A 26,535-nucleotide genomic window follows, 5' to 3' on the forward strand; every position below is an offset into this window, starting at 1 on the left:
TCAAATACAGACATTTATAATGTGAATTATTTGGAATTCTAGGTCACTTTGAAGAATGTGCCCTAAGAGATCAAGAAAATACTGAATCTTCATGGAGAAATAAATCATGTAGCCTTTGAATTTGGACATGAAGAGAAACACATCCGTCTGAAATGGTCATGAACCCCAAACAAGTCTTCCTTTCTGTCCTGCTGTTTGGGGCAGCAGGGCTGCTGCTCTTCATGTATTTGCAAGTCTGGATTGAAGAACAGCACTCAGGTAACGTGCAGACCTATGATCTCCCTTTGAATGAGAACCACAATGGGAACTTGTTATTAAGTATGTGGCGGTAGTGACAGTTACATGGTAAGCCAGAATGCCCGGTTCTGAAAAGGAGTAAATATTTTAAATATTTTACAGTCCAATGGCCCTTTGCTTTGTGCTTATTCTGGAGTTCCTGTCATTTCAAAGGGGACCCTCCTGGATTCGTTAGCACAACATCAGTGTCTTTTTCACCAACTGCCCATAGAAGTTCAGAACTTATTCCCGCTCTGATCTGCCCACCAATTGGCACCAAGCCTAAATAGAAGGAAAATATATGGGGTCTCTCCTAATTTTTATGTTTATCCTCAGTATCAACATGAAAATTCTTCATACATTTGCTGCTAAGTGGAGGTTGAAACAACTTCTTACAAAGCCCTAATAGCAAGCCAGTTTTGACTTGGCAGGCCATAATACTTCTATCATAACTGTTTTACACTGACAATATATGAAAACAGTAACCACTGATACTAAGTGAACAAATAGATGAGCCCTTGTTTCAATAAAACTTTACAAAAAGAGATGACAGGCCATATCTGGTTCATAGATCATATATAGGTTCATCTTGTATAGTCTTTATTCAGTTAAAAATGCCTCTTCCAAGAAGGCATTCAGTGACTGTTAAAAGGTGCTGTATTTATAATTAAAATGATATTAAGGGAAATGTTAGAGAACGTCTCAGAAATGTATAAATTGGGTTGTTAATGAAATTCACTTCTCTCCTTTGGGAAAAATGAACTTTGTTTTCTGACTGTTAAGAAAAATGAAGTAAAAGCAAAGTGATTTCTTATTTTCATTTGTGACCTACTTAAAAATATTCTATATAAAAAGCCCTTGAAACATCTGCTAAGCAACACTGATCAGCAGCAATGGAGTCACCAGGGTGACAAGTTTAAAAAGTTATTTCCATTTTTAAATACATTCCTTGCATTACCTTTGTCAACAGTTTGGATCTGTTTAATTTGTGCGGTGGCCTATGTTAAAGAGATTGTTTATAATTGTTTCTAGAGTCTATGATATATACCCAGCACATATCCTTAATCCTCTGGGTTGTAAAAACTATGACTGTGAGATACCATATTCCTGAATAATTCTGCACATGTATAATATCTAATGAAGCCACAGGTGATAAAATATGTAAGCGAATCTCTTTGAAAACTAGCTCCCTGTGTCCTTTTCCTTACACGATGAGGCCTCCCGAGGTGGGTACTGAATACAAGCCTAGACTGGAGCTCTGTAGACTGGAATGCAGCAAAGGAGGAAAACTTGAGAAGATATCATTCTTATCGACCTGCAAACATCACGACTGCCTACAACTTGTGGAGCGCTTCACCAGTCTCCAGTACATAAAGGAAATATATTTATATAAAGAGATTACTGTATGAGATAAATTAGCTTAGTCTGTCGGAAAGAACAAGATGTACTAAGAGACAGTCATGTGGCAACAGCCTACAAACAAAATATACCTCAGAGCCAGGCACCCATATTCAATGCCCAGAACCCACATAAAGATGGAAGGAAAGAACTAACTTGACAGTATTATTTCCTGACCTCCACATACATGTTATGTCATACGTGTCTGTGTATATACACACACACACAAATTAATTAAAAATTAAAAAATAAAGTGCATGTCACAACATGTGCCCATAGCCTTTATTTAGTTGAGAGCTTAAAAAGCATCATATGTTGATACAAACTTTCTCCAGTTCTCCTAATATCTGAGTAGATGGGTTATTGTAGAAGGGAAGCTAGGCTTCAGAAGATGAGCCACTTATCCAAAGGCTCTTGTTTCAAAGCATTTGTATGGAGGGAAAGCCCAGGCCTGCACCCTGATTATGCCATTGTAAGGACCACAGCAGGATTGGATTCCTGTTATAGCAGTTAGCAGACAAAGTGAGGGGAGCTGCCTATTGTTATGAAGCAATGCGTTCCCAAAGTGCGACCCATACACCGGTCCTGTTATCCATCAGCAGTGCTGGAGTAATTGAACAGTGTACCACATCTGTAAAATGCTTTAGAGTCCTCGACACCAGTAAATGCAGCAACATGGAAGGCATATATTCCTGAACTCTGCTACACGCTAAAATATTCACCTTGTGGGGTGGTGTTTTCATGCTGAAAACATATAGTATGTAGCTTTCTACATGGGTAGTTACCTACATATTTGGTATCCATTTTAAACAACATTGGGGACATCAGGCATTTTAAATGCAATCATTTTTAAACCTAAAAAAATCTAAATACATGCTTTGATAAAACAAAACTTGAAAAAGTATCTGTCTTTTAGACACTTAAATCTCTCTCTCTGTCATTGTTTCTGTGTCTGTGTCTGTGTCTCTCTCTCTCTCTCTCTCTCTCTCTCACACACACACACACACACACACACACACACACGCACACACACACCTTACAGGAGGAGCTGGCCCCAGCTTTTGAAGCTCCCCACAGGTGAAGCAGGTGTTTAGGAATGCAGATGTTTGGGCCTCATTTGCACTTCAATTTTATCAGAGAATGCTGAGCTTCTCTTCACACTTTTGCTTGAGGCATTTGAAATGGAAACTATAGACTGATTTCTATACTTCCTTGATTTTCCTGGTTTTTTTTCCTAAGGAGATAAAATACTCTAGAATCCCAAACTAAATCTTTTTCAAATACTCTGACATGCTGGATAGTCTTCTGGAAATGAAGGGGAGCTCGGGTGACAGAGAAATGAAAACCTGTCTCATATGATAGATCTTATCGTGCCCTTGGTTTCCTTCCTTCAAACATTTAATTTGCATGTCTATATGTGTATGTAGTGTGCATGTGCGTGCATATGCATGATTACATGTATGTAGGTACAAGTGTCTGTAAAGGTTGTGTAGTGTGCATGTGTGATGTGCATATACATGTTCACGTATATGTGGTTACAGTGTCTGTGAGGGTGTGTGTAGTGTACATGTGTGTTCATATGCATGTTTACATGTATGTAGGTACCAGTGTCTGTGAAGGTTGTGTAATGTGCATGTGTGTGCATAGACACGTTCTTGTGTATGTGGGTATAAGTGTATGTGAAGGTTCATGTGTGTGGTGTGTGTATGCCTGTGAAGGCCAGGGATAGAACACAGACGTCTTCCTCTATGGCTGGCAGCATTCTTGCTTACCCTGTAGTTCCTGGATTGGCTAGTCTGGTTAGCCAGTTTGCCAAAAGCATCCCTACTCCACCTCCCAAATGCCGGGATTACGGTTTCGCCACCATTCCACTTAGCTTTTTATGTGGGTTCCGGGAATCTCACCTCCATCTTCAAGCTCCATCTTCAGCAAGTGTTTGACCCACTCAGCCGTTCTCACAGCCCCATTTTTTAATATCTAATTTAAAACATTCATTTGTGTGTTTTGCTGGTGTTATTATGAATTTATTTTTAAACCTTTTTTTGCAGTTAAGAGCACACATTTTCCATTCAGAAAGGTTTTGAGGAGTTCAGCTGCCTGACTTATGCCCTTCTCTTTAGCCGTGACCTGAGCATATTTCTTAGCTTTTCTGAGACTCAGTTTTCTCACCTATAAAATGGGGATAGCATTTTCCACGTAGTTAGTAATAAAGTGGATAAAAACTTAATCTATGCTGTTCAGAAGAACTGTTGGAAAAAATTAATTATGGAATAATGAGGCCATAGGATGAGATGCCATTCCAATGAGACCCTACCTTTATAGGAAAATGAGAGACCTGCTTAGAAGGTCTTAGTGAAGCTTAGAGAAACCATTGTTTGCAAGGCACCCAGCACGGTGACAGGAAGCAGCAGTTCATGGCTGCAGCCTGTTATCCTTAGGGGAATGAAGCCAGGCTCCCACAGACTAGCCTGTTCTGAGTGTATAATTAAGACTCAGTTACAGCTCAGGAGGCTGGATGCTACCCAACCTTGTACCTTAACTGATTAAGAAAAAAACTTAGAACGTAAAAATAAAATCCTCAGTCCTGGCTCTGGGAATGGCTGGTAGAATCTATTCAATGTCAGGCCAGTCTGGCTGCTCATGTGAAATTTGGAAAGGGAATGACAGGATGGTTTGCAGGGAGGATCATGGTTTGGCCACATCTCCAGCCTCCAGAAGTCACCCCTGAGGTCAGGCGTTACTTCGGTCAGCAGTATGTTCTGAGGACCTCACAACTGCAGGTGCCACACAATGTGGTAAATTCAAGGCTATTATAGTGACCCAGGGGGATAATCCCTTTTCTTGAGGATGCTAAACCTCATAGATAGTACGGGGAAAAAGTGGTCCAGTGTGCCTAGCCAACACATTGGTATACAAGGACAATCTATTGTGACAAACAGCAAAAGGGCCTTCCATTACAGGACAAAATAATAAGTTGGGACCAAGAGAATACGTCTAAAGATTCTCCACCAGGAAAGAAAAATTCCTCACTACTTCTAGCTGCCTAGACTTGAACTTCCTCATCTGTGGAAGCCATGAGTTTGGTAAATCTACCAGACCAATCTCCTTGCTGATTCCATGCTCAGAGCTTCAGAACCCAGACCTGTGTCCTACACCCCACGCCTTACCTTCAGAGCTCAGCTCTAACTTCATTTTCTTCGATCACTCTGCAGATCAATCACCCTGACTAATTTCTCCAGCACACCCTGCCAATAACACAGAGCCTACTGTGTGGCAGGTGCTCCACTGCCTTGCCATGGAGGGGAATAAAGAATGTGTATGTTGGTTTTCCAGTATCCTAGCCAAAGGTTCCCTTGGACTTGTTTCAGTGTCGCTAGGGACCATGTTCCACACTCCCGAGGCATCCGTTGGTTTGTGACATTGTCCTACATGAGTTCCCTGTATTAGTTAGTAGGAACTGGGATCCTGACCTGTACTGCCTCCCTCTTCCCGAGTCTCTGACCCTTCTGTCATACAGCCTGACCTTTTACATAGAGCACGAAGCCTCAGATGTTTAAACCATTTCGTGAAAGAGATGATGCAGGTACTCTCAGAAGTAATAACTTCTTTAAAGAGATGATCCGGGTATTCTCAGAAATAATAATTTCTGTCCATGTTCCTTTTACAGTACAAGTGTGCAACTTGCCTAAGACACACATGTATGAGATTCACTGTCAAGTACTGAAGTGGTCACATATATATTGTAAATTCAAAATAGGTGAACCTAAGTTGAATCTCACCAGACAACTTTCATTATTTAGTTTTCTCAAATATTCCACTATGAAGCTTAGTTTCAACCTTTTCAAATTGAATTTCCTAAGACATCAATTATGAACACCTTCGTAAACCTCCTCTAAGCATTTATATTCAAGACCAATCATTTTAGCTCCTGCATGATGCTGTTTAATATGTATATTATAAAGATACTAATTCTGATTTTATATCTTTAAATATACGTATTTTCTCAGCCTTCTACCAGTTTTTTTTTTGATTTTCACCAAACAAATATTAATATCTGTACTTAGTTTAGGAGTTAGCATTATTAAAACCCAACATCAATTATATATATATAAATCAAAAATGTTATAACATATTATAATATGTTATAATAAATATCTACAAAAGATTCATCTAACTAAATTCTTGCCTAGGCTGGATTTAGGGTGAGTGATGACAGCCTATGTTAAATATGTATGAGGTCGTCAGTCAGCCCCAGCAACCTTACCTAAGGAAGGAGGTAAACTAACAAACTAACTGGTTTAGTTTGCCTTCTGTGGAAAAGAAAAGGGAGAAAGGGTTTTAATAAAGGTTTAGGTCCATCATGAAGAGTCAACTCCCATCAATTATTAATTGGTAAACTGTAACTGTTCCATAGACATACCACACCACACCAGCCAGCCTGGTGGAGACAGTTATTCAGACCAGAGTCCCTCTTCCCAAGTGTGTTGAAGTTTGTTTCAAGTTGACAAAAACTATGACACTAACGGAGCAAATAGTTACAGTCTCACCTTATCAAAACTTTCTGTCACTTTCAGACATGGTGCTACAGGCCTAATAATCCCAACGCTCTGGAGGCTCAGGCAGTAGGACTTTAAGTTTGATGTTGTCCTTACCTACATAATGAGTCCAAGACTAGTCTGAACTGTATAGTGAAAGACTATTTCAAAAGACAACAATGCTTGCTGTCTGTTTCTGTGGGACTCTGGTGATACAGTTTTCTGTATGTCAAGTGCTGTTCATATCCTATGTCCCATATCAAGATAAACAAAGCAAGATGGAGACATTTTCTTTCCCAAAGCTCAACAGACACCAATTTCAAGTTATTTCTCTTGAGTTTTTCAGTATAAAAGCAAAAGACAAACCTCCGACACATGAGGCAGAAGACCATCACCTTGCTGTTTTCCTTTGGAAGCTAATTTGGGTTTTCACAGTCTCTTCCTATGAACTCTGGAGAGTCTGCTTTCTCTTTCAAACTTTTTCTCTTAGTTTTAGCCTCCAAAGCTTTCCTTCTAGATTGGATTGATATCATTTCTCCCGAGTCTCTCTGATGAAAGAGTGTGGTTTTTGCCTCCAAAATCAACCTGCCTATCCTGAGACTGGTGCTGTGAAATTTTTTTTAATGAAGATTTATCTATTGAATAAATGGTTTGGATTATGTGCCTCTACCAGGTCAGAGAATGTTTTTTATATTTGCTTCTCTGTTTTTTTTTCTGTATTTTATTACAAAAAATTAAACCAAAAATCATATTGCATTTTAGCCAGCAATTCTGTCTTACTTATTTCTGCTGCTTTTTATTTATTTATTAATTTTTTTTTATTTATATTTATTTATTTATTTATTAAAGATTTCTGCCTCCTCCTCACCACCGCCTCCCATTTCCCTCCCCCTCCCCCCAGTATGTCTTTCTCTTTGTATGCCAGAACCATAGCAAAGCCGATGTCATCATGGAAAGGCATCGGATTTATTGTCTATCATCGTTTCTGGTACCAAAGTTGCTTTTTGTTAAAAAAAAAAAAGTCTCTTATTTAAATTGTCTCCCCAATTTAGTTTAGTGTGGCCAACTTTTTAAAAATCAAATAGATGCTCACCCCTGCTGTCTTCACCTGGACACTGCCATGCTTGCTCATCCAGGGTTATTCTGTCCTCTGCTTTTTTTCTCCTCTTCCTAGAACACAATTCCTTAGCTGTTTGCATGGCTGAGTTTTCCATTAGACTCTCGTGTGCAGCTTGAGTGTCACTATACATCCTAAAGTATGTGTCCATGAACTTTCCTCTCCCATACCTATTCTGTTCGGAAATTCAGTTCATGGTGATTGTACCTGCGTGTGCGTGTGCTTATATATGATCATGTTTTCTGATAACATACAGGCTTTCCAAAGGAGAAGGCCTTGCACTTGGTGACGGATCTACCTGTTGCCTTCCCTTGCCATGCACCAATTTCATCTTTCAAATTGAATATGAATTCTCAATCACCCAGGCCTGGGTAATTTGATGGCCTTGTGTGCTGTGTCCTAAGTCTCCCATGTGACTGAGTAATGTTTCTTCCTTTTGCTTCGTTTGCTGGAAATGAAAGAGCCCTCACTTTCAAGCAGTTTCAAGCCTTTAGAGGCTGATTAATGTTCAACAGCCATCTTCATAACAGGAAAACAATTCATTAAACCAAGTCTATAGGGACTTTCCAATGAATAATAAAGTGAACCTGCAAGGTTCAGGGTGTGATTCCAGGGCGAAATGTGCAACTCATGGAGGTCCAGGCAAAGTGGAGTTTTTCCGGGTGAGAGGGGAAATGGGTGTAAACTGCTTAGATCTACAGTCCTTTAGCCATGGAGATTAGAGGCAGTTGGCTCCTGCTCATGGGTGGAGGAGTGTTTCTGTGCAAGTGTTTTTTTCAGAGCGCCCTATTGGAGTTATTGCAGTCTTAAAAACATATCAGAGATGAACTTTGTCATGGAAGTGCATTATTTTCAGGCCTCACGAGGCTTGGAGGGCACATGTAGACCAGGGAGGATTGATTATGGAACATTTGGCAAGTCAGTCAGACATTACTTCTCTGCGACTGGCAGGTATGTGGCCTCCTCCTTATTTATGTTTTGGTTCCAATTTTGCCAGAATCTGGCAAAAAAATATCTGTTTCATCTTGGTATAAGCACTGTTCATACCTTTTAAAGGATCCTTAGGAAGTTAGCGGTGCAGCGGATTCATTTGCTGCCCCTGCGTTGGGAGTGCAAGCGTGCAGTGGTGGCCTTCCTTCAGCTCAGCACTCCCCCTTCTGTGGCAGCCTGGCTCTGTGCTTCCATCTCTTCAGACTTCTCCTCATCTCTGATGATACCTTCTGAGATGCACCAGAATCCGCCATATTGAAAAGTAACCCATCATGTGGTCCTTTGGGCCAGCATTTGCCATTGTTCCCAATGTACTGTTGACCACTGGAAGGACACAGTCCAGGGAATGAGAGGACAGACCAAGCATGGCCAATAAATGATGTCCCTTCTTGGGACTTTCATTTTAAAACCTGGATTGTGGGTCTCAGTGTCTAAATTATGTGATGTAAAAGTCAAAAATTGTGTGATTATTTCTATCCTAGAGACCAGAACAGCTAAAGACACTGGGCTTGATGTGGGGGTGGTGCTTGTGTTTTAGGTCTATGTCTTCTAAGGTCTTAAAGTGTCCCTGCTCTTTTAAAACACTTTTCTCATGCGCAGTAAGCTGTCATCATTCCTGAGAGGAGCCACTGATTTCCAAGGGGCTTCAACATGGATGAAAATAACTTTACTCATCCTGATGACAGGTTAAAACAAGAAATGACACTTAGGTGTTTCATTCTCCTTATATCACAGACTTCAAGGTACTGCCTATTCAACACAATACAAAAGCTCCTAGCAGGATACTTGGTACTTAACTAGGTATACATTAAATATTGGTTGGATGAGTGAATCCATGCCCAACAAGGGCTTCACTACCAACAGGGGAAATGTGAGGCTGGTGCTTGCCTCTGCGTCTTTCAGAAATGAAAGTGCTTGCTGTATGGTGGACCATCATGTTTTCCAGGGGTAAACAAAATGTTTCTACTGTGATCAGAAAAATGTCATCCAAAGAAAGTATGGAATACATGCATAAGGAGTATTTGTCTACCATAAAAAAGAAGAAAAATTTCCTATCAGTGGCAAATAGAATAGAACATTAAAATAAATGTTAAAAATATCTAAGAGAAAATATTAAAGGGGATGAGTATAAAGACATAAAGTTAGAGAAATACTGATTATGTCAATCAGTGTGTGTGTGTGTGTCTGTGTGTGTGTGTGTATCTCATAGGTTTAAACATTGCACTGCACCCTCAAAATGTGGATATTTTAATTAAGAAAAAGTAAAATTATAAAAATCAAAGGAAAAATAACCTAGGAATTTGAGATACATGAAAAATAACAAAATTTAGAATATATAACCTAGAAAGGTTCAGTTTTTCCTTTTTTAAAATTTTGTTTTTAACAAAAGCTAAATTATTTATATGGGAAAGTAGAGTGAAAACTCAAATGGGGCTGTGAGTGGCTAATGTTTGTGGTCCTGGCATTCGGAAAGGATGAAGTGGGAGAATGGCCTTAAGTTCAAGACCAACCTGGATGCATAGAGAGTTCTAGGGCATCTTGGGCAACAGAGTGAGACTCTGTCTCAAAGGAGCACAGCTGAAATGAATCACTAAAATTTAGAGTCTTCTAGACTGGTGAATTTGGGGAAACTTCTTTGTATACCTAAGAGATTTAAGGAAAGAAGTCTCCGAAACTTGAGCCCTCAACACCCAGCCTGATTGTGACCTCAAGCAGTTGATCAGTATCCCTAGACCCCACTGACTCTTACTGCCAGTCCTCACATGCTCTTTGACAATGAGATAGTAACATCCTGAACTGGATGTTCATCCCTGTCTGTTTGGCTTTGTGTCTATAGCTGTTAATTCAAGCGTATATCATTTTTCACATCCATAGTCTCATATGCAAAATATCTATCTGCATAAATACGTTTACAACTTGTGTTTTTTTTTTTTCATTTAGCAATAGGTCTGGGGATTTATTTACATTTTTGCAAGATTGCAGTTTATTTCCTGAACTGCTATAATCTATTCACAACACTGAGAGTGTCTATACATGAATGAGTTACATATGCTCTAAAATTCTAGCAGCTCCGCAATTCCTTATGTCACATAATTATCTTTTCCTCTGTTCACTACAATCCAAATTAGGATTCTGTAAGACACTTCATATGCTCAGTGGTAATTCTGGTAAAACACATACAGTGATGTTGGTTTCAGTGCATTTGTTTCCATTCAGAAGCACAGTGGTAAGATGTAAGTCTGAGACACAGGCACTGCACAGTCTGTCTTTGTTTATTGGTATGCCAACAATGTAGTCAACAGATCATTGACATCGATTAAAATAATTACTAAGTCATTAGCGTGGACTGTGAGTATGAGTGCAGAGACCTCACTCACTAAATTATTCATGGCAATGGACAAGTTAAGTTCTATAGGGAGTATTGATTCAGCCTGTAATTCCACCTAGTCCAAACTCTAATTTTCCTAATAAAAATTAAATCCTCTTCCAAATACCAGAGCATCATCTGGTCCCAGAAGCTTCTTTGTACAGAGAAGCAATGGAAAGGCTCAGCTTCGCAGAACCAGTGAATAACAAACCTGTACCAGAAGGTATTCACTCCTCTGCCCCTCTCTCCCTCCTCCCCACTTCTCCTCTTCTCATTCTGCCTTCCTTCCTCCCTTCCCTCTCCCCCTTTCTATTTATCTCTCTTTCTTTTTTCTCTCTCTCCTCCCTCTTTTCCTCCCCCCTCTAGTCTCTCCCCTATTTTTCTTTCCCTCCCTTCTTCCACTCCTGCATTTCTTCCCTGCTTTATTTCTCCTTAATTTCCAAGAAGCCTCTAAAAAATTATTTATTTCCCCTAGTGTCTGGAATATATTCAGATAAAAACCTCTGTAAGCAGCCAAGCAGAAAGATACTTCAATGTGGATAATAATGGTTTCCATTCTCTATCGGACAATGTATCTACTCAGAGAGAAAGTTACTGTGATGCCAGGCCACAGAGACCTTAAGAAAATTTAATTAGCTGTAACCCAATCCTAGTACTGCAAGCTCCTTTTGGTGAAAGGAGACAGACAGTTGGGACTCTGTTGCCCACATTATTTACTGGTTCACTTTCATATATGGATATGTTTTAGGAAGTTTCTGTTGTATTGGCTTTCCATACTATCCCTCAAATGACCCTTAATTTTAACTGTCTCTCCCTGTGCTTCCCTTCTTCCCTATACTTGACCCTCCAGTTCCACCCCCATCTATTCATAGCTATTTTATTTCCGTCTCCTAATGTGATCTATTTTAGTCTCTTACTCTTTATCTACCCTCTGTGGTTCTATGGACTGTAAGTTGGTTATCATTGACTTAGCATCTAATATCCATATATAAGCAAACACACACCAGAATTATCTTTCTGGGTCTCAGATGCCTCACTCAGATGATTTTTTCCCTAGTTCCATCCATTTGCCTGCAAACTTCATGATGTTCTATTCTTAATGGCTGAGTAATACTCCATTGTGTAAATGTACCATAGTTTTTTCATCTATTCCTTATGTTTAGGGACATTGTGCTGGGACTAGTCTTATGTTCACTTAACACAAATGAGAGAGGCTAAATTGAGAAAATGCCTTCATAAAGTCCAGCTGTTGCTGTAGAAGGTCCTTCTGTCTATGTGTTGCTTTCATTGGTTGAATAAAGAAACTGCCTTGGCCTTTTGATAGGGCAGCACTTAGGTAGGCAGAGTAGAGAGAACTGAATGCTGGGAAGAAGGGCAGAGAGAGAGCCGCCATGGAGCTGCCAGGTCAGATATCCTGAATCTTTCCCAGTAAGCCATGACCTTGTGGTTATACACAGATTAACAGAAATGGGTTAAATAAAGATGTGAGAGTTAGCCAATAAGAGGCTAGAGATAATGGGTCAGGCAGTGTTTAAATGAATACAGTTTCTGTGTGATTATTTTGGGTGTAAGCTAGTCAGGGTGGCCAGGATGAAAAGCAGACCCACTCCCTCCATCAACAAACTGTAAGGTATTTTCTTAATTAGTGATTGTTTGGTGAGGGCAGAGTCCATTATGGGTGCTTCCATCTCTGGGCTGGTGATACTGGATTCTATACAAAAGAACAAGAAAGGCTGAGCAAGTCAGGGTGAGCAAGCTGGTAATTAGCTCCCTTCCATGGCTTATGCATCAGCTCCTGCCTCTAGGTTCCTATTTTGTTTGGGTTCCTATCCTGACTTCATTCAATGATGCACAGTGATATAGAAGTGTAAGCCAAATAAATCCTCCTCTCCCTTACTTGCTTTTTGGTCACAGTTTTCTTGTTGCAGCAATAAAACTATTAACTCTGTCAGATACCTAGGTTGTGTCTCATTTCTGGCTATTATGAATAGAGTAGCAATGAATATAGTTGATCAAGTGTCAATGCAGTAGGATGTAGCCTCACTTGGGTATATGCCCAAGAGTGATGATACAGCTGGGTCTTGAGGTAGATAGATTCGCATCTTTCTGAGGAACCACCACACTGACTTCCATTGTAACTATGAGTTTGTATTCCTACCAAAAATAGATGAGTGTCTCTTTACTCCACATCTTGGTCAACATGAACTGTTGCTTGTATTATTGATCTTAGCCATTCTGATAGATGTGAGATGGAATCTCAAAGTACTTTTGATTTGCATTTCCCTCATGGCTAAGCATGTTGAACAATTCTGCAAATGTTTCTCAGCCATTTGATTTTTCTCTATTGAGAATTCTCTGTTTAGATCCGTAGCCCATTTTTAATTGGGTTATTTGTTTTCTTTATATCTGGTTTGTTTGATCCTTTATGTATTTTGGATATTAGCCTTCTAACAGATGTGTAGTTGGTTAAAAAAGATCTTTTCCTATTTTGTAGGTTGCTGCCACTTTATCCAAATGACAGTGTTCTTTGCCTTATAAAACCTTTGCAGTTTCATGAGGTCCTGTTTATTAATTGCTGATCTTAGTGCCTGTGCTAATGATGTTCTCTTCAAGAAGTCTTTTCCTGTGCCAGTGAGTTTAAGGCTATTCTGTTGCCAAGACAAAAGGTTGTTCTCCAGAAACCAACAGCAAGGCCCCATTGCTGACAACACCTACACAGCTCATGGACTATGAAGAAGTCAAGCCAATGCCTACATAAAGCTTTCATCCCTGTGTTCTAGCATCTTTGAAATAGGAAGGTACTCTTGATGGTACCTAAAGGGAAAAGGTAAACAGCAAATCAGCCTTTGGTCTATTTTTGTAGTCCACCTGCAAGATATGTTAGGGCAATTGTTGCAAAAAGCTCGTGGGAGTAACCAACCAATAATTGATTTGACTTAAGACTCACTCCAAGAGATAAGACCCATACCTACCACTGCTTGGACAATCAAGAACCAGAAACTAAGCCCAGGGTCCTAGTATAAAACTAAATACTAATCTAAAGAAAGAAAAAAAGAACTGTAGTTAGTGAAATTGCTCTTAATGTCTTTCTGCTATACTTGTAGTTCGGTGCCTTGTTCAACCATCATCAGACAAGCCTCCTCTTACAACAGATGGAAACAAATATAGAGACCTACAGTCAGACATTACACATAAAACGGAAAACCTTGGAACACTTATTCCTACATGGGATGTCTCCATAAAATCCCTCCAATTAGAGGTCAGGGAACCCTGGGGAAGAGGAACCAGAGGGAACGGAGGCCACCAATAAAACAAGGCCCTCTAAATAAACATAAACAAAGCTCATATGAACTCACAGAGACTAAATCAGCATGCACAGAGCCTGCACATGTCTGCACCAGGCTTCTGTGTATTTATTATGGACTCCATTTTAGTGTTTTGATGGGATTCCTGGGTGTAAGCAAGTGTTCTTTGACTCTTAGGCTTGCTCTTGGGCTTTTTTTTTCCTCATTGGTTTATCTTGAACAATGTTGATGTGATAGTTTTTATTTTATCTTATTTTATTTTGTTATTTTTTTAAATGAATGAATGAATATGATCTATACCTTCTGGGAAAGAGAAAGGCAATTTTTCCCAATGGAGTGACAGTAGGTATATCAACACCATACAGGTTTTTTGTGTGTTTTTATGTGGTTACAGTTTAGTGTTTTACATGTTTGCATCTGTGTGTGTATTTAACTTTCCATTGTTATTTTATTTTTAATTGTTTTGAGGGGTATTTTTGTTATATTACATATTTGAATTTTTTTTTAGAAAGAACTTAAAGTTTCATGAGTAGGGAGAAGGAGGATGATCTAGAAGGACTTGGGGGAGGGGAAGAATATGGTCAAAACATATTTAAGTTTAATTTTAAAAATGCTTTCTGTCTGTTATTTTTTCCCCAGTCACAGAGCACTGAAAGTTTTATTTTACTTTATATATAAAATTAAATTTTATTTTGAAGCCAGCAGATCACCAGTCTCTTACCTGGCATTTCCTAACCTCTTAGCTGCATGTCTTATTGAGTGAGGCAGACTGGGCTATAAACACTTGCTTCCCTGTGTGCCTGCTCCTTTATAGCAGTTCCCCAAGGGGGAACACAGGACATGCCCCTTTAAAAACTCCAGGACAGTGGCTGGGAAGATGTCTCAGTGGATAAAGCACATTCTATGGAAGCCTTGTCACTGGAAATCCTGGGAGCCACATCGGGGTTGCCACATGTCAGCAGGTAAACCGGGGTCCTACCGAAAGTTATTGTTTTCATTAAAAACAATTTCAGAATGGATGCAGAGGAAGCTCAAAGACAATTTCATTGGTGCTCAGGAGAAACACTGTAGGGCAGGCAAGCTGTAAATATAGGCAGCTGTCTGGAGGAGGAAGAGAAGGAGGAGGCGGAAACTCATGTGGCTCCTATGCTGCCATATGACAGAAAGTGGTGGAGGGCAGGCAGCCTCAGAGAAAACGAGTGAGAAAGCCCCTACAGTCTTGGAAAACATGGAGGCCAGCAGTTTTCAGCCTGTGGGTTGTGACCCCTTGTGGGTCAAATGACCCTTTCACAGGGATCAACCAAGACCATTGGATAACACAAATATTTATGTTATGATCCATAATAGCAACAAAATTACAGTTATGAAGTAGAAACAAAATAATTTTATGTTTACAGTTCACCATAAACCCGAGGAACTGTATTAAAAAGTCACAGCATTAGGACAGGTGAGAACCACTGATGTAGGCTCTTGTCAGTGTTGGAGAGAAAGGAAAAGGAGATTTTTTCAGAAAGAGGAAAGGGAAGGCCACGCTCATCCACATGGCAGAGACTCTGCAAGCACAAAGTACAAACTGCACCAAGGGCAGGGTTTCTGAGGAGGAAAAGTAAACTGTTCCCTTAAAAGGTTAACTTATTCTCATTTCTATAGCATGGCTTAAATTGAACCAGCCTTCCTTGACTGTGATCTTTTGACCAGGTAAATTGACAGGCCCAACCAGACTAGCTTTTAAGAAAAGAGGCAGTGGGATTCCATTTTTTCTGCCAAGGTCAACTGCAGATTCTGTTCTTTTAACCAATCAGAAATAGCTGTCATCCAAGACTACTGTAGAGAGGAGGCCTGAGGTTGGTTCCCCAGCAATCAATTAAAAACCAGGATGTGTTGGCACCACCCATAATTCTATCCTGTTGTAACAACCTCACTCTTAACCTTAGTTCCAGAACAAGGAAGGCAGAGAGAGGGGTTCCCTGGGCAGGCCGGTTGTCCAGCTAGACTAGCCAAATGAGCCAATTCCAGCTGCAGCAGAAGACTCTTTCTCAGGAAACAAAGTGAAGAGAGATCAAGGAAGTCATCCCTCATCAATTCCTGACCTACGTGTTCCTTTCTAATCCTGTGTATTATTATCCCTGAAAATTCTACACTGAGCTTTTCTTTGACCTGACCTGAAGTGAGTTTCTCATGTAATCTTCAGAAACTGGATCCCTCACAGGCTTCTGCAGTCATGGGCTTCCTAAGCGTCTGTGTTTGAATGGCCTCAGGCCAGTCTCGCTCAATAAGAAATAATCTAACACCCTTCCTCTCTGAAGTTTGCTCTTCATCAGTCCAACTTTCCTGTTGACATGATTGAATCTAAGGACTTCATTGCTATTATTCCTCCTCCGTTTTCTGTTTCCGTATTCTCTGCTCCAGCATAATGTTATCCACTGTCAAATGGGTTCTCTCCTCTCTATCCCTTTACTACTTCTGTAGTCTGCAGTTCCTGATGTAGCCTTGTTACAGTGACCTTGCCCTTCTTTGCCTGTCCCATTGTTTTCACTGAGCCCCAACAAGCATTTAACAGAGAATCCTAATCATTCTGCTTGAAGCAATTCCTAGCCCTGTAATAGCTCTCAGAACAAACCAAGCCCCCATAACTTGGCTATCAAGGTCTTCATGCCGTAGACTACAGCCAATGCTTCCAGGTTAATTTCTGGCCACGTTGGGTTGCCTTCTTTCATTTTCTTGGAATTACATCAGATCTCATGTTTTGGTTTGTTAAATGTTTGAATTGCCTTTTCCATGTGTACCCTGTATTTCACTGCTACGTATGATTGATGGATTTGGAATGTTTCCTAATATCATACCCACATCCTCCAACCAACCAACGCACCAGTACAAAGTTTGCACTCAGAGGCACTAGGAGTATGAGTTGTAATTATGTTTACAAAGCTTGCTTGTGCTTTCTTTAGCCACAATAATGAGGGTTTCATTAACCAACTTAAAAAGCATCAATTAGAAATTATGAAAAGAAAGCAGATGTGGACTGAGGAGAATGCTCAACAAGTACTGGATGCCCAGCCTGACAAGTGAGCTTGATCTCTAGCGTCCACACAGTAGATGTGCATGTACTAATATGCACACACACACACACACACACACACACACACGAGAGGGGGGAGTATAAAATAAATTTTAAAATAAGAAATGCTAGGTTTCATCCTGTCATTCAAATGTCAGCTACCCAGATTCCATGACCCTGGAAATGATGTCTCGTATTACAGTGTCTACAGTAATCCACCATAGTAGCCTCTGGAGAACTGGTATTGGGGTGGTGCATGTGTTTGCATGTGTGCATGCTCATGTGGGTGTGAGTACATATCTCTGCAACTGCACATGTAGGCCAGAAGTCAACCTAAAGTGTCATTCACCAGGAACCATTCACCTTGTTTTTTTGAGTCATAATCTCTTAGTGGCATAGGGTTTGCCAATTAGGTGGGACTGGTTGAGGTTTCCTGTCTCCACTTCTGAGAGTCGTCATCCTAGACATCCATCCTCATTGCCACCTGCCCAGCTCTTCCTATGAGTGCTGAGTACAAAACCTGCTCTCATGCTTGCAAGGCAAGTGCTTATCTATTGAATCATCTGCCTATCATTCTACCATTGCATTTCATAGAGAGAAAAGTGTATAACTCACCTCTATCAGGACAATATATTTTATAAGACTTCTGCTTCATGCAATATGTTAATAATAATGTAGTTCAATTGTAGTGTGATATGATAGTCTATGCTTCTTGTAGTTAATTTTTTTCACTTTATTTCTTGGCTATTTAACATTCATTTTGTTATTTATAGCTCTCACCTCTGGGTTTTTTTTTTTCAGTATTAACCTTCATTAAAGTATTTATTTTCAAAAATGCTTAGCTCACTTTGGTAGCCTTTCTATATGGCATACAGTACAAAACTGTTGCCTACAGTGTATGTGACTTTAAAAATCCGGTATAGAAGAATGTAGGAGTAGAGTTGACATTGGTGACATTGTCAGCTATGTTCTCGAGAAGCTCCCATTTGTTTGGCCCCATCTCATGAAAATAGCAAAATATATTCTGTGCAAATGCCAGTTTCTTCTGTTTTGATGATATTTAATTGTTATGTGGGTGGCTGCTGGCTACATATTTAGCAAAGGACCTTGACTGAGGGAGGATTTTTCTTCATTAATTTTTCAAAAAGTTAAAAAGACTAGAAATTGGCATCAAAAATGTTTCAGATTTATTCAGAGAGGTGGCGTTACATAGGAAACCTTTCCAGTGTTCTATGATGGGGTTGTGTCTTAAGTCCAGGACCTGTGGGAAAAGCATCAATTGCCCTTACTAAATACAGCATGGTGACTAGTGCCAGGATGCTCGCTAAGTACTCATTGGCAACGCTGTGGTGAACAATTGCTTGTGAAGGGAAAACAACAGCATAAATACTTACACATTTCATGGTCCAGTGAGCAGCTTTCAAGTTATATCTATAATCCTTTCATGATGAATTTTTAATTTGTATAAATAATATTCACACAATTTTTCATTTCTTATTATATGAAATATAATTAGAAAGAGGATGATCTTTTAAAATAAAGTATTCCCATTCGTTTCTCTCTGACTTATGGCATGTTAGATAAGAAAGACATACACAATATCGCTAATAAAAACTCCCAGTTTCAAAACCCTATTCAAATATATAAACTCGAAGAATTCCTAGTAGCAAGATAAAGTAAGAGTAGAAGGCGGGTTCCATACACTCCGTAAACCAATGTAGTCCTCCCAAGCCTCCTTTACAGCTTGCTCAGGAGAGAGAAAAATCCATAAAGCAGCCAGACTGCTTATTATCACACTGCCAGAAATACACTGCAAACAATAAAACTGCCCCCAAATTTTGGACTCAATTTTTATGATTGACATTAAGGGTCAATTGCTTACATTTTTTATCTATCCTGGAAGCAATTTAATAATCAACAGAAATCAGAAGTCTATTATTCAGTGGCTTTTGGCAGAAAATTAGGCAGAAATTTCTGGTTTACACTGAATATACAATGTCTGATATATATAAAAAGTCTGATAACTTTTTAAAAACTAAGAAAAAGATATAATTATAATCTGGAATCCAACAAACAAAAAACAAGGAGTTAATGTTCTCAAAGAAACAAGAGATATTATAAGCATTCTAAAATGGGGGGGGGGGCTAGGGCAATATCTAAATATAAAGCAAATTGCAATGGGAAATGTTTTATTAGGTTTAATTCCATTCTCCTGAAGTGTTTTGCATCAGCTAGACTGGACATGTAATGTTGGGTATACATTTGGAGAAATCTGGAAAAAAATCCAACTCTACTATGGCACTCACCATAGAGATTTTAAATAATGTACAATTTTATTAATTCATGACAACAGGTAGGCAGCTTCCCTCTGTGTCACTTACATTTAAATTTTACAATCTTTGTTTACAATCAGCAAGACTCAGGATAGTATTGATTGCTGCCAAAGTGCCGGGTCCACTTGGCTGATGTTGGGTTCCAGGAGGCAAAATGACTTCCTTCCTGAAGCAATGTCTGATTAAGAAGATGAGGCCTCGGTGTGTTTTAGCATCTGGAATTCTTATTCATTTATTCAATTTTGACTTTAAGAATTTGGGGTCGTTGCATTTCTTGAGTGCCAGGTGGAGAAAATTGCTGGTGAATCGTTCTGTTAACTTCCAACAGCTGTGTTACCTCTCCTACTGTCAGCTCTCTCTCGAGGTGCCTGTACCTTTACAAGGGCATCCTCTAGCTGCATTGGTACGTCTGTCTGCATTGGTATTCTCCAGGTATCCATGAGAGTCACTAATGGCCAAGGACTACAGAGAAGAGGAAGAATTCCCAAAGGAAGAGGAAGTCAGTGAAACTATGGAAGGACACTATTTTTTTTCTGCCTGGCTCTGAGAAGTATCCAGATGACTTACAGAGGTGGTGGCTGCCTGCAAAGGCCAGTTTTGTCATCAGGCCCTGGCTTCTCAGATCCTTGCTGGCCATATTCTTGATGTCAGTGAATTAAAGCAGTCTTCTCTATAGCTACAAGTTATGTTTGCATATGCTGTTCCCCAGCAGCTCTGAGAAGTAATAATATACCCTGGAGAAATGAGGAAACCTACTACTGTGGTGTCTGACATGCCTTTCCCCCATTACCTATTAGCTCTTGCCAGACTTCTCACCTCCTTTTGCTTGGCTTCTGGAGAATTTCAAACCCATGGCGAGAAAAGCTAACTCTATGGTATGAAAGAGTATATTTTCCTACAATTGCAAATTTTCAATTATTAAAAACCTGTGTAATTCCAAACAACCGCTTGATAGACTAAATATCATAGCTTTTTTTCAGATGCAAAAAGGCGTTGGTGCATCAAGGAGAATTATCGAGCCTTGACTCTGAACAGACAGTAATTGTAGGACACACAAAAGCATTAGAAATGACAAAGAGGTGACTCCTGTCCTACGGACAATAAAGGATTACACTAGTTTCTCTATAGGACAGACAGGTTAGCTTACCAACCATAAAGGATTACACTAGCTTCTCTATAGGACAGACAGGTTAGCCTACCAACCATAAAGGATTACACTAGTTTTTCTCTAGGACAGACAGTTTAGCCTACAAACCATAAAGGATTACACTAGTTTCTCTATAGGACAGACAGGTTAGCAAGAGAACAGCCTAACATGCTTATTAATTCATGTGTGGATTTAAAACTTAAGGAGTTACACAACTAAAATTTCAATAGCTTTCTCTTTGGAGAGAGAGGAGAGGAAGAGGAAGAAGAGGAGGAGAAGCACTTCACTTTGACCAGAGTGATGCAAATAAAGCCTCCCAGTTCCCCTTTCAGATGCCCCAGAAAAATAGCTGAAATCCTGATTGGGCATGGTGAAGATTAGTCTTCTCTCTGAAGAGCACTCTTTCCTGGTTATCTAGTGAGGCAGTATTTGGCAAATGCTTTAAGGTGATCCATTTCTCTGAGAAGTCTCCATCAATAAATGAAAGTTCTGCAAGGGAAAAATAAGGGACCTTGATGACTTTCTCTTCATCTGTGGAAGTGACATCACCACATGGAGGGTATTGTTTGCTACATAACAAGATTTATGGGTGAGGTGACTAATGGAGTTTTATCACAGGTTCGTATCAAAGAGAGTCCTTATAACCATCCTGTTGTAATTTTCTCCAGAATATATAATTTTATCTCAGTGTGGATGGAGTTCCCAGATTGGAAATTCTGAGGATAGACAGAAAGACAGGTAGTAGATGGTAGATGATAGATAGATAGATAGATAGATAGATAGATAGATAGATAGATAGATGATAGATAGATAGATGATAGATAGATAGATAGATAGATAGATAGATAGATAGATAGATCAATAGATAAATTATATAGATCATATATAGATGATAGATAGTAAAAGAGATAAACAGATAAACTTTGACCAATATTTGTGTTATTCCCTATAGATAAAAATTAACACCAAATGAACTCTGTTTCAACAACTATTGCCATGGACTGCCCTTGCCTCCATCTACCTAGATGTCCTTGACTAAATTAATCATAAGAAAATTATAACAAGAGGTTGCCAAGTGTTACTCCATTCTTACACTCAAACTCCTTCCTTCCAGGATTTTTTTTAAGTGATCACAGTCAAGATGTATTAGGTTCAAAACTATTTTTCTGTATTATAACTAAATAGATAGCCTTAGCATGCTTACACATTTTTAGTGATGGATGAGACAGTAAATGCTGACATTTTCTTAGATTTTGCTTCCATGTACATCAAATTTGCCTTTTCCCCTTCACTCTCTTCCAGTTCAACTTCTCAACTATAAACTTGGGTGTACATATAACATAGTCTCTCTCTCTCTCTCTCTCTCTCTCTCTCTCTCTCTCTCTCTCTCTGTGTGTGTGTGTGTGTGTGTGTGTGTGTGTGTGTAATGGAGAATGATTGAGCAACACAGAAAAATCTATGAAACTAGTAATCAAAATTACTGTACACCAAGTATAATGCCAAAACATGGTAGTTAAACAGCCCCACTGATCTTAAATAAAAATAATTAGTAATCCCATTATACTGAAATAATATAACTGTTTAATCAGTGATGGAGGAAGGTCATTGGTTAATTATAATAAAGAAACTGCCTTGGCCCATTTTATTGGTTAGAACATAGGTGGGTGGAGTAAACAGAACAGAATGCTGGGAGGAAGAGGAAGTGAGCTCAGAGACGCCATGCTCCCCTCTCCCGGGCAGACGTGATAGCTCTGCTCTCTGAGGCAGATGGTGATGCAGCCAGCCACTAGGTCAGACACATGCGATGAAGCTCCGACCCAGGATGGACGTGGGCTAGAATCTTCCTGATAAGTGCACCTTGGGGTGCTACAAACATTATTAGAAATGGGCTAGACCAGGTGCAAGAGCTAGCCGAGAAGAGGCTAGATATAATGGGCCAAGCAGTGTTTAAAAGAATACAGTTTGTGTGTTGTTATTTCGGGGCATAAGCTAGCAGGCAGCTGGGTGCTGGGGACGCAGCCCTGCTCCAAATACTACAAATCAGGAGATTTGGACTTCAATAAGTTAGGCAGTGACAGAAAGAATAGGTCAAGTGGAATGGTAGCCATTCCAATAAGACTGAGGAGCACTCAGGAAGAATGGTGGTCTTACAATCATGAGGTCCTCAGTTCTGCTCCCCATAGCACACATTTTAACAGGTGGGGGCCATAGTGGCACACATTTTGGGTAATCAGTGCTTGACAGAGATGGATGAATCTGTGAGACTTGGTAGCCAAGTACCTTAACTTACTTTCTTAACATTAAAAACAAGGTGTAACATGAAGAGCCAGCTTGTTGGGGTTTCTGTTCCGCCCTTTACCCTACAGCTGGCAAGTACCAAAGAAAATCGCACAGAGATCTCCATAAATTATAATAAAACTGATTGGCCCATTAGCTCAGGCTTCTTGTTAACTCTTGTAGCTTATATTAACCCATTATTATTATCTATGCTAGCCACAGGGTTTGGTACCTTTCTCAGCTGGGCAGGTCACATGTTGCCTCTTGGATGGTCTGGGCTGGACTGAGAGGAATGGGCTTCCTCCTTTCCAGCCTTCTCCTGTTCTCATCGCCCCGCCTCTACTTCCTGTCTGGTTGATCTGCCTATACTTCCTGCCTGGCCAATCAGCATTTGACTAAAATACATGATTGACAGAATACAGATAATTCTCCCGCACCAACAAGGTAAATTCCACTTGTTGAACTACAGTCAAGGTCATTCTCTGCTCTCCATATGCATGCATACATACATGTGGCACACCCCACATGAATATACCTGCACACACACATACAAATATACTTGCACACACACATGCATATATCTGCACACACACACACACACACACACACACAAATTAGCAATAAGAAAATTACTATCCCCTCGATAATGAACAAAAGACTAGAACAGGCACATCACCCCCACTAAACAAGATACACAAGCTCTGAAGTTGGGGGGATGCACCATCACCTAAGAAGTGCCATTGCAGAGGACTTGAATTCAAATTCCAGTACCCATGTTGGGTTTCTCATAACTGCACATAATTCCAGTTCCAGGAGACCCAATGCCTACTTCTGGCCTCCATAATCACCTGCACATACATGGTGCACATACATAAACTTAGATCCACAGATACACATAACTTTAAAATAGTTTTTAAAAAATATACAAACTCAAGTAAGCATATGAAAGATTTTCAAAATCACACTATCAACACATTCTAAATTAAAATGATATACAATTACATGCTTTCATAATAGACAGTCCCCAACACACTGACAATAGAAGATAGTCTTGAAGATGAGGAACTAGAGGAGGTCTCATCCTTTGCTGATGGGAATCCAGAATGGAGTGGCTACTTGAGAAGACAATTTGGCAGCTTCATACAAAACTTAACTTCTTATATAATATTTAGCAGTCTTCCTCCTGTGCACTCCAAATTACAGACCACATCTTCAGAAAAGCATACACTCAGATAACTATTCATAGTGTCCAAAACTTAGATACATCCAAGATGCCTTTGAGTATATAAGTAGCTATTTAATTTATAAGTAGCACATCAATTGATTATTACTTGACACTTTAAATAAAGATCAAACATGAAAAGGAAGTGAAGAAAATATACATCCATGGTAGTAAAGGAATAAAAGCAATCTGAAAAGCTGAACAGTGCTCAATTCTGGAAAAGAAAAGCCATGAAGACAGAACATGGATAGTAGCTGTCACTGACTCAGCAGAGAGTGGGATGGACTCCATTTAGATCAGTGAAACTTCTGCACAGTGCTGTAATGGCCACTAAAGTCCATTGCACATTTGTCAAAATGCATGGAGTGCAATACATAGATTATGAGTTATCTCTAGGTGGCTATCTTCCAATATAAGATTGTCAATTGTAGTAAATATTCGACTGTGAAGGATGTTGTATGTGTTGCACAAATTTTAATTTATCTTAATAATAAAAACCCAGAATTAGATATTGGGGGTGAAAGCTGAAAGATCAGAGAAGCAGAGCAGCCAGACACTAGAGTTCTTCCTCTACAAAATAATCAAACCGAGGTGACTGAGCTCCTGTCTCTAAGAATCCTCAGTCCAAAAGGGATATTCTGTCTCTACAAATCCTCAGATTAAATGCCTTGAGCACCTGTCCCTGCCCAGCCATATCCTTTCCTGTCTCTATCTCCCTAGTGCTGGGATTAAAGAAAGGCATGTGACTCCCTAGTACTGAGATTAAAGGTGTAAGTCTGGATCTGTTTCTGTATTGATCTTGTGTAGCTCATGGTGGCCTTGAACTCACAAAGGTTCATCTGCATCTGCTTCCAGAGTACTGGTATTAAAGATGTGTGCCATTACTGCCTGGCCTCCATGACTAACTAGTGGCTCATTCCACACTCTGATCTCAGGCAAGTTTTATTTGTTATAGCACAAACAAAATATCATCACATGTATGTATTTGGATTTTCAGTAGTGTAGGGACAGAAGGCATGTATGTAGGAGATCTCTACTTTTTATGATTTTTTTTGTGACTGAAAAGTAACCTGAAATATTAGCATCAATGCAGGAAGGACCTACCGTTTGACATGATACAGAATGGATACACTTTTTTTCTTATTCTAATATCTAAACAATTTATGTGTAGCACAAGATTAGGTGTGTTATTTTAATATTGCCCTCACAGATAAAATGGAAGAGATAGTTGCCAGAGGCTGGGGAAGAGGATGGATTGGAAAAAAGAGAATATGTTGATTCAAGTACATGAAAGCTTAGTTACACAGAGGAATATGTTTTAGCAACTTATCACACAACACAGTAACCATAACTAATGATAGTACTCAAATGTAGAATATATAGAATATAAAATATATGAAAAAAGGTGAAATCTGGCATCTAAATTTTACTTTATTTTGTATTTTATGAGTGTGTGTGTATATTCAGGGTGCTATATGCATGTACTTGTTTATGAATGAGTGTGGAGACCAGGTGTCAGCCTCAGGAACTGTTCATCAAGAAAGAGCAAATTGTTTTCATGAAACAGGTTTCCTCACTGGCCTGGGCTAGGCTGGCTGGCTTCTAGCCTCTGCTTCCCCAGTACTAGGATGGCACATGTGCATCACAGTCAGCATGCTCAGCTTTCTATGTAGGAGCCGACAATCAAACTCAGGTCCTTGTGCTTACACTGCATGCACCTCACACACTAAGACACGGCTCAGGCCCCAGTATTCAGATTTTAAAGAAAGGCATCAGAGTGAGTGATAACAATCTTATATAACGAATGCCAAAGAATTCACCAAAAAATTATCATCAGAATTCCCGAGTAACTTCAGCAAGTTTTCAGGATGCAAACACTTATTTGTATTTAATTACAAAAACTATCTGTACTATACACTGCCAATAAAAATTGAGAAACAGAATTAATAAAACAATTTTAATTTCAGTAGATTAAAAGAATTAAAAGACATACAGAAATATATTTAACAAAAATGAAAACTTATACTCTGAAGTTATGAAAGCTCATTAAAATAAATTAAATAATACCCAAGTAAATAGAAAAGCATCTAGTGTTCATTCTTGGAATATTTAAAATTGCAAAATGGTGATAACTCTCTACATTAATCTAAAATTCAATACAATCCATACTATAGATTTCAGTCCGGTGCTCCAATGTGGGTCTCTGTCTCTGTCTCCTTTCATCTCCTGATGAAGGTTAATATTCAGGAGGATGCCTATATGTTTTTCTTTGAGTTCTCCTTCTTATTTAGCTTCTCTAAGAACCCGAATTATAGGCTCAATGTCCTTTATTTATGGCTAGAAACCAAATATGAGTGAGTACATCCCATGTTCCTCTTTTTGGGTCTGGCTTACCTCACTCAGGATAGTGTTTTCTATTTCCATCCATTTGCCTGCAAACTTCAAGAAGTCCTTGTTTTTTACTGCTGAGTAGTACTCTAATATGTATATATTCCATACTTTCTTCATC

General features: G+C 39.4%; 1 protein-coding gene across 1 annotated transcript in view; it reads left to right on the forward strand.

Annotated features, from left to right (window-relative positions):
* Chst9 (carbohydrate sulfotransferase 9) overlaps nt 1-26,535 on the forward strand; it is a 260,604-nt gene that overhangs the window by 37,234 nt on the left and 196,835 nt on the right. Inside the window, exon 2 of the mRNA XM_050160690.1 lies at nt 43-258. Within this exon, the coding sequence (XP_050016647.1) occupies nt 153-258 (106 nt within the window). The 5' untranslated portion in view covers nt 43-152. The remainder of the gene's footprint in view (nt 1-42; nt 259-26,535) is intronic.

This window comes from Alexandromys fortis, unplaced genomic scaffold, assembly GCF_014885135.2.
Source record: "Alexandromys fortis isolate MF-2015 unplaced genomic scaffold, M_Fortis_MF-2015_v1.1 scaffold_104, whole genome shotgun sequence".
NCBI classification, from domain to species: Eukaryota; Metazoa; Chordata; class Mammalia; order Rodentia; family Cricetidae; genus Alexandromys; species Alexandromys fortis.